This window comes from Kogia breviceps, chromosome 17 (assembly GCF_026419965.1).
Source record: "Kogia breviceps isolate mKogBre1 chromosome 17, mKogBre1 haplotype 1, whole genome shotgun sequence".
Taxonomy (NCBI): Eukaryota; Metazoa; Chordata; class Mammalia; order Artiodactyla; family Physeteridae; genus Kogia; species Kogia breviceps.
This window is the reverse complement of record NC_081326.1, coordinates 74443459-74458199: the sequence shown is the minus strand read 5'-3', so window position 1 is coordinate 74458199 and position 14741 is coordinate 74443459. Positions and strand designations below refer to the sequence as shown.

The following is a 14741-nucleotide window of genomic DNA, read 5'->3' as shown; positions in this document are numbered from 1 at the left end:
AAATCTCTCTTCAGAGAGCATTTCAGGGTTTGCTGAGACGCTTGCTGACCGATTGGAATCCAACCCCACATAGGTTTCCCGACAAGGACTGGGTGCCCCGTTCAGCTGATCCCCGTGAGGCTGGAGGCCTGGACCACCTGGGCTGAGTCTCTGCCAGGTGGTCTGGTCTGGTAAGCACGTGTCTCCCGCCTTCTGTCTGGAGATCGTTTGTAACCATCTGGCTGCTTTGAGGGTGAGGCAGAGGCCCAAGGACCCCGGTGGCAAAGTGGGCCTTAGGTGCCTAAGAATCAGCAGCCCAGAGTGGGGGCTGGAATGCCTTCCGGGGACACAGAGGGCACATAGTCCTCCATAACCGGGAAGCGGAAGGAGGTGGCGCGGTGTGGCTGTTCTCTTGAGAGCACGGCTGTGCCCCCGGAGGGGCTGCCTCCCCAGGGCTGACCCGGGCCGTGCCGCTGACGGCGGCATGTCTGGCCTCCCTCACACACACCAGTGGCCCTCTATAAATCCCAGAAGCGCAACAGCGGCTGTGACGTTTGTCATAGTCTGTACTTGGGGTCAACCCTGTAAGACTAGGCACGACGTCCTCAGTGTGGTTGGTCACCACCAGGACAGGCCACCTGGCACACGGCCACACCCGGCTTCTCAGTTTCCGAGACCACATCCCCGCCAGTGAGGAGGATTTGCCGATAGCCAAGCCCTCCTCCCTTCATAGACTGAGGCAGAGCTTTCGCTGTTTGCCCTGGATTGCCTCTCAGCCTCTCTAATTGGCTTCTAGCTAACTCTCGAAGATGCTTCTGATGGAGCTCTGTCTTCTCATTCCCTGGGAGAAATTAAGTATTTTTAGATGAGACGCCTTTAAAACAGTGCACTAGGTTTTTCTGATAGTCATGTTAGGAGAGAGAGTTTCATCTAAATGAATTTTAATACAAGTAGCTCCCTTTATCAGTACAGCGGATTCCTTGATCGTCTTCAGTAACGTGCAGGGCTGCATCTTGTATTTGTCTTTAGGGAGTGAGTGTTTACAGCTGTGGGTAAATCGCTTGGTTCCGAGGCCTTTAATCCTCATAGTGGGGAAGCCGTGGGAGCCCGAGAGAAGCGTTGCTCCCAGCCTTCGAGGATGTAAAGTTGCCCTGGCCCCTTAGCCTTCAGGGGATGGAGGGAGTGAGGTGGGAGGGACACATATTTGATTCTTGACTCCCCCGAATCCAAATACGTACACCTTGAAGTTACTCTGAATGGAATCAGGGTTTGGCGCTTAGAGCATAAATTTCAGGTTTGGCCGGCTGACGAGAGTGGGGAAGGACTTTTCCCTAGTATGCGAAGCAAAGTTCCAAATCTGTGTGTGTGTGTGTGTGTGTGTGAGAGAGAGAGAGAGAGAGAGAGAGAGAGAGAGAGTGAACGTGCACACGAATCGGCATGCAGTGTGTTCATGTGGCTGGGAGCGCGCTGGGCTCTTACACATTCCGTGTACTTCTGGCGTGACAATTACTGTGAGCATGTGTAGCTTACATAATGGAATCATAAAATCCCAGAGCTTAAGTAACAGCTACACCTTATGGCACTTACTAGATGCCAGCACTGTTCTGAGCAATTTACCTAGACTTACTCAGTTTTTACAAAAACCCTGTGAAGTAGTTTTTATCCACATTCCACAGATGAGAAACCTGAGGTCCTGTGAGTTTACCTAACTTGTTCCAGGTCACCCAGCTAGTAAGTGAAAGAGCTTGGATTCTCGTCCAGCTGTCCGGCTTCAGAGTCTGCGCTCTTATTAGCTCTGTGTTGGGCAAAAGAGCAAAAGAGGATCTGGTCTCTGCCAAGCCCTTCAGGTTACCCCCATTTCCCCGATGAAGCCAAAGAGACGTAGCCTTCCTCGGGCACGCTGCTGACGGACACACCTACCCCACAGCTCTGCCCTCCATCCTCCGACTCGACTCTTCTCCCCCGGCAAGGCTTGCAGCCCCGAACCGCGTGCAGACTCTCCCTGGCAGCTCGTGGCGCTGTCCAGGGAGCTGAGCCCAGACACTGGCGCCCCTGCTGGGACGAGAACAGCCCCGCATCAGCATTCTCAAAGTTCACGAAGCAAATCGGAGGACAGAGTCATGGGAAAGAGGCTCATTAATCACCTAAAGCAGCCTTTCCATTAGCGTAATTTCTAGTTGTGACAATTTGCTAATTGATCTGAGCTGAAGTGGGGCTGGGCTAAGTCCCTGCACCTGGGGTTATCACTCCAGAGCTGGCACACAGGGCGCAGACAGCCCGTCTTCCTGGCGGGGGTGGGGCCGAGGTGCGGGCTTGCTCCTCAACGAGCTCCCCACTCAGCAGCACTCACCCGGGAGCCCGTTTAGAAACGTCTGCATCAGCTGCTGTCACGGGCTGGCTCTCAGTAGACCACTTGTAACAACCCGGTGTTGAGAGCTCGGTGCTGCACTGTCCTGTGAGAGGACCCAGGCCTGCCACCCGCCAGGCTGCATGTTCCCCAAGGGAAGAGCCGATCGAACAGTCATTTTTTTCTAGAGCATCAGGCTGGGTCATGGTAAACTTCAGTCCCATACACACAGGCAGGATCTCAAAAACGGCTCCGTGGTTTTAAAGGGTCCTTTGATTGCAGCACATGACTGCATATTTCACTGCTAATGGGCTAGCAGAAAATGAAAGGGGAGGTATTTTATTAACTTTATGCATTTTCCTTGCATCTGGCGGTGTTTGTAAGACTTGGAAGCAAATATCCATGGTTCCCAAGACTCGTAGAAGATTAGCTGAGACGATGTACATGAAAACGTTTGTAAACAAAACTCTGCACAAATATTGATTAACTGAATGTAGTTAACAATGATGGGTGGCTAATCATACTAAGGTATCATCCTTGCACAGTAGGCTGGGCTTCTTAAAAGTAGGAAGGCTCTCACCTGGTTGGTCTTCTCGTCCCCAGCAGCTACCACGGCCCACGTTGTAGGTATTGATACCCTGACGTGAATCTAGGCCCACCCACTGGCAGGGAGGAGCTCTGCACCTGGAGCTAAAGAGCTGAATTGGATCCTCCCTTCCTGGCCGTGTGGCTTAACGTCCGCGAAGGGGTTTCCTCAACCTGAGGTTGTTGTGAGCACTGTGTGAGATGATGGCTGACCTGGAAACTTAATTTGCTGCGCCCCAGGTGACTAGGCAGGGCTTGAAGGGGGAGACAGGTACTTCAGCACCACGGAGAGCTCCCCGTAGGCCTCCCTCAGGGCTGGAGGAAGGAGGCTGGCCAACACGCGCCTTGCTGGGAGCAGGCGGTGACTCCGACCCCGGCAGCGCTGGGGTCCTGGCCGGGCCCTGGCCCTGTGCATGGAGGATCCTCGTTTGTCCGGTGGGGATCACGGGTCCTGGCTTCCACGTTTATTGTGAGGAATCGATAACTGCGTTCATAGTAAAGTGTCTGCAAGTGCGGGCTGCAGTGTGGGCTCCAGGGTCAGGCGGCCTCAGTCTTGCCACCTCCTAGCCGGGTCTGCTTTCTTGTTATCCCCATGGGCCTGGGTTTTTAAAATCTCTGCAATGGGAATAACAGTCCCTATCTTATACCCACCACATTCTCAATTTGAAAATAGTGTTAAATTGAGAAGATACATGTGAAACACTTAGCACACAGCCTCTCTCATGGGACTCACTTTGGAAATACTCTTTCTAGAAGAAATAATGATAGGAATTCTTCTCCTCATCATCATTCTTTATTGACCTCTTGCCCCCAGCGCCAGAGTCCATGTGTTTAGGAAAGAGAAGCCACTGCCATGTCCACTGTCCTCACTGTAACATTGTAACCTGGGCTGTAAAAGTGGCCGATGGAGCATCTGCGTAGCTGACAGGTCAGCCAGGGTTGCGATCCTGTGTCCAGGCTCAGACACAAGACTGCTTTGGTGGCTCATGGGGCTGAAGGGGACGGGATGTGTGTGCAGGTAATTAGCTTTACTAGCTCAGCTGTATAATTTTATGGCTCATGTCCGAAAGCAAATGAATACGGAAATATGCTATTGGAATGGTTTCCAAAGCCCCAGTGCCATTTGGCAACTTTGTAATTACTCACATGCTAACTTGCTCTTCTAACTAATCATTTCAGAGGCTCCTCATCCTGGCCGCGTTTGTTAGGCACTATTTCTGTTCTTCAAGCACCGGGGTGCGATCAGCCTCAAAAGCCTGGCATGATTTTTTTTTTTTTTTTTTTTTTAACAAGAGGGAGTAATATGCCATATTCTGAAGTCATAGTTTCATACAAGTGAAACTAACCCCCAGAGAGAGCCAGGAAAGAAAACAGAAAGAAACACACACACAACTGCGGCCCCTCCACCCCTTACCTGGGATGCTGGCTCATGCCAGCCTCCATTTAGTCATCAGGCAACGCTCATGGAGCAGCCACGATGATCCGGGCACTGTTCCAGACCCCAGAATGAGGGCTCTGCCCTCACCCAGTTGACAGGCGAGTGGTGAAGCCAGACGATGGAAGACACACACACCTGGTGAGGGTTGCCGAGGGGATGCCGAGAGCCTTCGGGGCAGAGACGGTTCAGAGAGGCCTTCCTGGAGGAAGTGAGGTCTGCGGTAAGAGTTAAAGTATGAGTACAGTGAGGAGGGGGAAGAGGGCAGGGAAAAGCATTTCCAGGCAAAGAGCACAGAAGGTGGAGGGTATGGAGTTCTGAGAGAGCACGGTGTGTTTTGGAAGAGCTGAAACGGGGCCAAGGCAGCCAAAGCAGGACCCGGGGCTGGAGAGGTAGGTGGCCGCTCGTGAGCATCCTGGATGCCGACAGCTTGGCCTGTGCCCTGGTCTGAGGCCCGTTGCCGTGTGCGGCCAGCTGGCTCTCCTAGGCAGCCCTCTTGTCTGAAGAGTTTTGCGTGGATGCTCGGCCGGGCTCTTTGAGGGCCGGGCTGTCCCTCTCTGGCAGGAGGGGCCTGGGAGCTCTGGTCTTAATTCCCTCGGGGCCTCGGCACCCCACGCTGCCTGCCCCAGCCCCTTCGACTCTGCCTGTGTGGCTTTACCCCGACCGGGCTGTCCTCGGGCTGGGCAGGTGCAATGGTCTCTTCCTATATCGTCATCTTTGTTGGAATGTGAGCCTCTCAAGTTCAAGGTTCATGTCCAGTCATTTCACTGTCCTCAGTGCTTCTCACCATGCCTGTCTTGTTTCAGACACACCCTGTGTTTGTTGAATGCAATTAACTTGCTAATGGAAGAAAGTAATGGGATTTTCCCCCACTTCCTCAGTCACTAGAGAATGTCAGGAATGACATTCTTCCCTTTTGATTGCAACCTAAGTACCGGGGTTTTAATTTATGTAGGAAAAGGGAGAGAGGTATATAGATCTCTCTCTGAGGACCACACTGGCTGTTTAACATTAGCGCCTTGGAGACGTCTATTTTCTGCATTTCTAAACCTAATTTCTTCATCCACCGATACTTGCTGAGAGGCCGAATGACTTCCTCAATTATGAACTTGCATGAGTCCCTTTGTAATAATATGTGTAATTACATCAAGATGTATAACAGGGCAGACGTGAAACCAGCATGAAACTGACACGTTTAGAGAGAGAGGCACTTGGTTGTATTGAACAGTAAGCCACAGTTTGCATCCTTTTTAGGAAAAACAACGTTCCCTCTTCTTTATTTCCCCCAGCAAGAATAGCTGTTGGATTGAAATTATCCCCGTGGATTTCCCTTCTTCACAGAACAGCTCAATTTACCAGATGGTGGGGGGGGAGGGGGGAGAGGCCCTTTGCCACATTTACGAACCTGTTTCCCACACAACTCAGGAGATATCTTGTGGTTGGTTAGACCATCCCTGTAGAGCAGGCGGACGTTCACCTGCCGTGGGAAGTTTCCCGTTAGGGAGTCTGTGGAGAAACTTCTAGAACTTCTCCCCCTGGCCCGGAACTCGGAGGCGGCGGAGTTTTCCTTAACACAGCTCACCCCTCTCTGAAGCGCACAGGTGAGGCGAGCGTGGAAGGACTCCTGAGCCAGCTGGTCCTGGAGCATCTGCAGCTGGCCCCTCTCCTGTGGGGTGAGTATCGCTCGTCCCCTCGGGGGCACGCGCTCCTTTTCTCGGAATGTGCAGGCTCGCTCTTCACGCTGTGTGCTGACGTCACAGAGAGCCGTGTGGGGAGGGAAGCTCACCGCCGCGCCGGCCTCCGCGTGTCTACCGAGCTCTGCCCGGGCACAGCCTCGTGACCAGGCTCGCTGCCCTCTGAGCAGTGATGTGGAGGTGCCCTCGGGGTCCATTTGCTGCAGAGGCTGCCGTCCTCCGTGGGGGGCAGTTGGTGTCCGCGTGGGCGTGCCTTCTGCAGGTGTTTCTGCATCTCCTGTGATCAGGTGGGCGGGAGCGAGGCTGCTGTTAGCTCCTCCCCCCCGGACCAGCTCTGATGGAGTTTGTTTGGTAAACACCCTAATCAGCCTGGCGCTCAGTCCCTGAGCCATCGATCGCCCTAAGGTGGCACTTCCAAAAAGGTATTTGAACGTTCGCCGCCCGTTGCACCTGGAACTCTCACCCCAGTCTCTGCCTTCCTAAATAGCAGTGACAAAATTTTGTTGAGAAACCAACTAAATGTAGAATTTTTGTTGAAGTGAGAGTCTTTATCATTCTCTGGAAATGATTCCATCATGTAATCTATGTTGGGTCAGATGCAAACAATCATACACATGTACCTTCTTTCTTCTCTTTACCCCAGAAACCACTGTAAATTAGTATCTGGTATTTCCTCCACTTAAGTAATTAGCCTGACCTCCCCCTCTGGCTTGCTAGAGACACAGGAAAATTATCCCAGGGGTCTGAAGAGAAAAACAGGCCTTCCTCCTGGCGTTCCCTCCCCTCCCCTTCAGTTTGTGAGAGCCCCTCCCCTCCGCCGCACGGGGGCCGCCCCCTCTGCTGGGCTCCCTGCTCCCGCCGTGAAGGCTGTCGGGGTCCTGTGAGGGGCGTTGACACGGCACCTGCGAGCGGACCGTGTGCTACACCCGGGGCTCCTTCCGCGGGGGCCGCCCGCCTCGCCGGTCCAGCCAGCGGGCGGAAGGGGGCGGGCGCTGTGTCCGTGGAATGTGTCGCTGCTCGCACCGCTGGGGGTGTCCCTCGCTTTCCTCGTCTGGAATGTCTTGTCTCTTAGTGACCTGGGCTCAGCCAGCTACTTCCACCCAATGTGGCAGCTGAGGAGGATCAGACTCCCGGCCCCAAGCAGCCCGAGGAGACACAGTGACACAAAACTTGTATTAAGGCATCGGTGTCAGTCAGAAGAAATTCCCCAAGGCCCCAGCAGTCTGGGAGTGAGCCCTGGAGGGTCTGACTCATTCCAGAGATTGGGGGTGTGGAGGGTACGTTGGGAGAGGTCAGCGGCCCTTGCTGGATTTGCCTTGGTCTCCTTGCAGGTGTTTTCCGTGTCACGTGTCACATACATACCAGTGTGTTGACAAATAATGCAGGTATTAGAAGATTTTATCCTGGAGGAGATGCGTGACGTTTTAAGCAACAATATCAGGACCTGAAAGGCGTTTCTGCCAGGAGGTCTCACTGTCAGTGTCCGCGGAGCCAGGCAGCTCGGGGCTGCGCTTTCGGGCTCCCAGCGGCATCCCGGGCAGCCCGGTTCCTGTCTTCAAGGCAGCCATAGTCTCCAGCAGAAACAGTGCGTAGTATCTTCCTGTTCAGAGTGTCATGATTAATTTAACTATTACCATGTCTGGCTGCTTCCAAGGAACATCCGTATGTAGACGTTCCTGACTTAGACCAGTTTCCTAGTTTTAGAGTTATGAAGTCCAAAGATGTGCACATATTTAAGGCTCTTGAGCTGTTTTGTCAAGTGACTGTGTGACTCTTGGTCATTGATCATGACATGGGCATTGTGGGAGCCTGGGTTTCTGGGGTGACTTTCTCACCCTCTTGTGAACGCAGTTCCAGGGTAGTGGCCCGTGAGGGAAGGTGGAGAGTTTCGTCTGCTTCCCTCCTGCCCCGGGCTGGCCTCCCCAGCCCCCCACGCGTGACGTGGGGTCTTCATCCCTGGCCTCAGCACACGTCACCTCCCACCCTCACTGTCCCCTCTGCAGTGGAGCCGGCATCTTGGGGCCACCAGCTCCTACCCCATGACTTGGGCTGTCCTCCTGGTTCTTCAAAGGCAGCTTTCCCCACCCTGGACTCTTGACCTTTCCACTAGCTCACTTCACGAAAGCAATATATTCTCACTGTAGAAAGCCAGGGGGAAATCAGAGAAGTTGCATAGAGAAAAATTAATCTTTTCCCATATCCTCCCCCCAAAATACTCTCTATTTCATTTCATTTGTGTGCGTTTCTAAGTCTTTTTGCTATCCCCCAACTTAAATTTTGTTCCTAGAGATGATCATACTGTAGTGGTACTTCTGTGTCCTTTTTTTTTTTTTTTTTTTTTTTTTTTTTTTTTTTTTGGTTTTTTTTTTTTTTTTTTTAACATCTTTATTGGAGTATAATTGTTTTACAATAGTGTGTTAGTTTTCCCTCTACAACAAACTAAATCAGTTATACATACCTGTGTCCTTTTTTATACTTGACAAAACATAAGTATTTCCCATGTTATAAACATGTCTTAACACATGCTGTTTAAGTCCTCACCATAATTTCATCAAATGGATACAAGGTAACTTAGTACTTGCTTTGGTGTTTGGATGTTTCTGTTTTTTGGAGGTGTTTGTTGTTAGCTAAGTTACTTGCATTGGCTGTCCATAGAGCTTTTTCTGTGTTTGGGGGTCATTCCCTCAGCAAGGATTCCCTGAAATTGTTAATACTCTGTGGGGTGGTGGCAGAGAGCACAGCCGTCAGGTTTGCTGCGTGATGATGATTGCATCACGTGTCACAAGCAGACCTGTGGATGGCACAAACCCACCACGGGTCTCAGTCCTGTCTGCTGCTTCCTCATGGGGCAACTTCTGTGGGCGAGTCATCAAGTTCTCTGGGCCTGGGTTTCTTATTTGTAAACTGGAGATGCTGAGGGCACCAAATCCTGGGCGAAGGTTTGAAGAGATGCCTGTGATCTTGCGAGAGCCTGTTCCTTCCCTCTCAGCGGGGATGTGGGCCTGGGGCGGTGGGGACCACCAGGATTGACGTCGTGTGGCGGTCGAGGAGGAGAGGAAGCTAGATTCTGGGGTGGATCCAGGACTGCATGCGTTCTCTCTGTGGAGCATCCCAAGGCAAGGCAGGACCGGACAGGACAGAGCCACGGCAGGGCTGGGGAGGGGCCTGGGACGGGACCCCGAGTCGGCCGCCTCCTGTCTCGGTCCATCCGGGAGCGGAGCTGCGAGCTGGGGAGGCTGCACCTCCGGGTGGGAAGACGAGGCTGGGAGGGTGGCAGAGCCCGGTGGGCTTCCCGACGGCCTGCTTCGAGGGCCGGTTCCAGTCGTTTCCGTGGATGCTGGCCGGTGGTGACTAGTGGGCTAAGCCGTTTCCCACGATGATTTGATTGGCCCACAGCTGTGCCCCTTCTACCTTCTTCAGCCGACAGCCGAAGCTCTCCTCTGCATAGCTTCCTAGTGCCTGGTCTGTCCTGTCTGTCATCCACAGCCAGTGAATACCAGTCAGGTGCTGGCTACATCTTGGAGGGGATGCTTTCAGTGCACAGCCTCCAGATCATCACCGAGCAAACCCCCAGGTCCGGGGCCGCGCTGTGATGTGTGGGCAGCACTTGCAGGCCCGAGGGTAACGCCTGTCTGGGAAGCAGCGGCCACGTGATGCCTTGTGTGAGGTCACCCGCTGCCCTGCCTCAGAGAATGATCCACCCTCACATTTGGGGAGCATGACGCCAGACTCTCCGTGTGGTTTGTCCGAGCCGCACAAGTCTTGAGGTCATCGTTACTGTCCCCCTTTTACAAATTAGGAAACAGACACATGGGGTTTTTGTTGCTTCAGCTTATGTGGAATATGTAGGTTCTTGGATTGATGGATTTGTCCATCTGCACCAGGCACTGTCCCAGGTGCTGGGGACACAGATAAGTTAGACTTGACCCCGGCCTTCTGGGCACTCCTGGTCCAGTGCAGGCAGGGGGCCCAGGTCGGTCAGCAGACCATCTCCACGTAGCCTGGTGCGCTTGCCGGGTGGGAGCTTGGCGGGTGTCCTGGAAGCAGCGGCCAGAGGCAGCCCTGGACCCCGACACTGGCCACCTGTCTCAAAGGAGCCAGCGCTGTGCTTGGGGTGGGGCACGGAGCCTGCGGCACCGGGGACAGAACCACCTGGAAGGTGCTATGGGTTCATCACGTCTGCATGTTGCTCCGTCTACCTCAGTGGCCCCTTGTGCACTCTGCCAGCTCCGTTCTGGAGTCTGGATCCCGGCGCGCCAGGCAGCCAGACTGTCCTGTGCCTGAGGTCGGGCTGCATCCCGCCCTCCTGGGACTCTGCGGGGAGACGTGGCCCAACTCTTGCAAAACGTCATTTCACCAAACTGGGTAACATGGAGGCCTTGGTGGGGGAGACGGTTAGTTTGTTTCTAGCGTGAGATTTGCGAGGACCGATGGCAGTACTTGTATCTTGGGTGCGTGTGGCGCAGGCCTCCCTGGCAGGTGAGCTGCCCATGGACCCCCGCCTCCTTCCCAGGGAACTTAGCAATGGTGCTGGGCTGTGGATTTCTCCCCCACAGGCTACGTCTCCAGACAGCTGCTCCCGGGCCAAAGTGTTAGCCCTCAGGCCCACGGACCACGGACCAGGCTGGGTCTGCTGGGCCAGGGGAATCGGGTGGTTTTGGTGAGTCCCAGCGGCTGGTCGGCCTGGTCTGAGGACCCCTCCCTGTGGCCCAGCCGTGGCGAATGGCCGTCTGGTCTGAGGCCCAGGTGGCCCGGCAATGGGTACAGGGAAGCCATTTGGCACCTTTGCCAAAAAATATATATATATATATGTAAATTGATTTTTTAAAAAAAGGAAAAATAATTTATACAGGATATAAAAAAGGAAGGAAAGAAACTGAAAACAAAAAGCGCATATAAAACGTACGGACACCGAGGGGGGAAAACCACGGCGGGGTGGGGTGCTGGTGCGCTGAATTAGGCGATTGGGACTGACATATAGACACTGCTGTGTATAAAATGGATGACTAACAAGAACCTGCCGTATAAACAAACAGACAAACAAGACAACTAATACTAAACTTTCTTAGGGTTACTTGTATGGAAATATGTTAATGTAAGTGTTTCAGACATTACATGAAATTTCTAAAAATCTTACATGTTCTGGTATAATGTTATGTCATAATTCTAGTTATTACTTTAAAATGTGTATCTCAGAAATAACTAAAAAAACCCAAAACAACAGCAACAACAACAACAACAAAAAACCCCACATACAAAGAAAACGCCCCAGGCCACTCCTGACCCCCCGCCAGGGAATGACCCTGTGGGATCAGCCAGTCCCCTCCTGCCCTTTCGTTGGTGGGTGGCAGCCCTGCCCTGGGCCCCGGCGTGCCCGGCGTGTTCTGTGAGCCGCCCTCCCCCTCCTCGCAGCCACTGAACGCAGAGGCCCCACTGCCTGTCTGGAGCCCTGAGAGCCTCGGCTGTGCTGGGCCCCCCGGTGCCCAGAGCCTGTTCCTGCCCTTCTGCAGGACCTTTCCTCTCTCCTCTCCCCTCCCACCACCCACTCGACCCTGCGCCCCCCATTCTTCTATCTGGCCCCAAGCATTCTAGTTTTAAAATCACGTTTGGGAGCCTGCTTTATTGTGATAACCTTTCCCAAAAGAACAGCTGCATTTGGGGGGCACTTACTGCACGCGGCGTGTCCAGTAACTCTGTCACCTCGTTTACTCTTCGTAACTACCCGCTGGAATAAGCATTATTCTGTGTTTTATGGAAGAAACTGCCGAGTGAAAAGACTACATGACTGGTCCCCCAAACTGCTCTTCCTGCCCCCAATCCGCTTCCTGCGACCTGGGGTCCTCCCTGCAGCCCAAGTGACCCTCCCAAACGTGACCCCGATGATGTCACTCTTAAACACCGAAAACAATTCCTTGGCTCCCGTTATCGCTGAGGATGGACTGGAGTGTCCTAACTGAGGCTTAGAGGTCCCTCCCCGACCAGCACACGTGCCCCCCGCGGCCCCGCCCCCGTCCCTCTGTGCTCTCCCAGCGCCGCCGTCCTCCCCGCCGTGTGCACCCCGGGCCCCCTCCACCCCTCTGCCTCCGCCAGGAAGCTGCCCTCTCTCCCCGGCCATTTTCCCTGTGCCCCGTGACTTCCCCTAGTCCCGCCTTTCCTTCTTCGGTCCTCCTGGAAGCCTTGCTGCCGCCCACACCGGCATGCGCTCACACCCCACCACCGAGCTGCGTGTCCTCCTTTTGTGGCCCCTCCTCAAGTTCTCGTGGCCTGTAGATGGTGTCCCCCAGTCCCAGCGGGCGCCCTGGGGACGGACAGCGTCGGCCGCACCCGCCGGGTCTCGATGTTTGCTGACCGCGTGGAAGAACTGGTGGACGAGGGCCGTCCTCCTCACGGGGTCAAGGCCATCCAGGTCCTGGTCCTTAGACGTTCTCCTTCCACATGACTTAAGTAGTTCCGTGTTGACGTGCCCGGTGCGCTTAGGCAGTCCCTTCCGGCTGGTGATGAACGCTTTCCAGTTTTTCCATTCATGAGACTAAGGTGGGCATTCTTGGCATCTGCCCTTCTGCCGCCGGATCAGTCCCAGAGGGCCAGCGTCCAGGGCAGGGTTACCGGTGCTTTGTGAAGGCGCTGCGTGCTGGTGGCCAGCTTGGCCTCCAGGGCGGCCGTACTGATCCACACTCCCCCCGGCGAGGAGACAACGAATTCACCACAGGTCACTGTGGGTCCTCTGTGACGCAGCAGCCGGGAGGGCCAGCTCCGCCCCAGGCGTGAGGGGCCAGGCTGAGTGAGGCCCGGCCCTGCCCTCATCCTAGCCCAGTGCCAAGGACCCAGGCAGCCTGAGCTGGAGTTGGCTTCTGGGCCCAAGAGTCAGAACAGGGGTTCTGATCCTGGGCCAGAGGCTGTGTCTCTCTGAGCCAGGTCCCTGGAGGAAGCTCAAGGACAAAGGACAGCATGTAAACCGGGTGCATTAAGAGTTTCCCTCAGTCCCCAGCCCCTCCACTGAAATCACTGCGCTGGACCCCTCAGCGCTCTACTGAGGCATCCTCCCGTCCTGGCAGGAAGCCTCCGCCTCCTGCGTCCCCACCGCACGTTGTCTTTGCCTGTTCACTTGTCTGTCTGGCTCCCGAGACTGGGCGCTCCGTGTGGGCAGCTTAAAGGAGGTGCTCAGTAAGCTGCCTGCATCCGATTGAGAGGGACTTGGCCCTGGGGGGAGCAGGTGCAGATACCAGACCTGTAGCCTCTGGCCTCGGGGACAGGGGTCGTGGGCGCCCAGGGAGGCCCACGTCTGCGACTGCCTCGGGGCCCCTTTCCTCGGAGAGGAGGTGACAGGTGGACCTGGAAGCAGTGGCGTGAGGGTGCCGTGGAGAAGGGGGTCCTGCCCAGCCCGGGAGCGGGCCGATTCCCGCCAGCCCCGTTGTGGGTGTTCATTGTTACTCTGGGCCTCCAGTGAAGGCCATGGGTGATACTTTGTCCTCCTCTTTCTACAAAGGGGGGCTGTGAGGCTTTCCGTGATGGCAAAAAGACTACTGCCCCCAAATGGATCCTCTGTGCGGCATGCGGTCAGTGTTTGTGTGATTTGCTTATTTTGTGAAGAAAAAACGTGCACAAACAGTGTGTATTTTCCTCCTCGGGTACCACGGGAGAGCTTCCTGCCACTTTCCCTTCTTACTTAATGACATAGGCTGGATCCAGTCTCATTCCCAATTGCACGCAGAGCTGCCACAGTCTTCTTAACCGCAGTGTAAGATGTATTGTAATTTATTTACTCTGTATCTTTTGATGGGCCCTTAGTAATCTTTTGCTATTATAAATGTGGTTGCAACAAATACCCTTGTAAGTATGCCAGTCCTCCCAGGAGTGAGTTAAGCTGGAAGATACTTATTTAAATTTAACAATCTCTTTGAAAACAAACAAACAAACAAACAAGCAAAAACTTTGTTTTTGTATCATACTCAGACTTTCCTCATTTAGAGTACATTTTAAAAAAATTCTCTTAATGTTTTCATGGGCTGGGTTGTTTTAACATTTAAATCTTTTATTTATCTGGAATTTATTAAGGGGTAAGGAGTGAGGCATCGGTCCACCTTTTCTTTTTCCAGAAAGCTATCTAGTTATCCCGAAGTCACTTAATAAATGATCTGTCTTCACTAATAAGCAATGCCATTTTCTCATATGTTTAGGAAAATCTTGGGATTCTCTTCCATTAATCTACCCATGGGCCAGTATCACCCTTGTAGGTATATTATGGGTTTACAATATATTTTCATATTTGCTTGGGTAATCCTCTTCAATGTCATTTTCTTACATTCATTCATTTGTTTATTTAAATATTGTGGTCAAAGCACATAACACAAATTTGCCATCTTAACCATTTTTAGGTGTACAGTTCAGTAGTGTTAACTGTATTTGTATTATTATACCAAAGATCTGTAAAATTTTTTTATCTTGTAAAATCAACCCTATGCCCATTGCACATCTTTCATATTTATTTGTATGACTTCAGAAAGAGCTTGTATAGCTCATATTTTTTAAAAGGAAACCTTCTGTAGGTATTTAACTGCCTCTTTAACGGAGAGTTGTTTTTCCTGTTTTTGCTTCCTCTTTTATATAAGTTTGCTTCCTCTTCTTTTTCTTGTTTAAGTAAGCTAACACATGATCTACTTTCTTTATTAATTCTGTCCCCCTTCTCTTTTCTAATTCAGTT

The 14741-nt window shown here is 53.0% G+C and overlaps 1 protein-coding gene across 4 annotated transcripts in view; it reads left to right on the top strand.

Moving 5' to 3' along the window:
- The window catches only part of TRAPPC9 (trafficking protein particle complex subunit 9), a 460520-nt gene that overhangs the window by 351066 nt on the left and 94713 nt on the right, over window positions 1-14741 (top strand). For all 4 annotated transcript variants that reach the window (XM_067018121.1, XM_067018120.1, XM_059043000.2 and 1 more), the window contains one exon: window positions 5929-6019. In XM_067018121.1, coding sequence (XP_066874222.1) covers window positions 5929-6019 — 91 coding nt within the window. The remainder of the gene's footprint in view (window positions 1-5928; window positions 6020-14741) is intronic.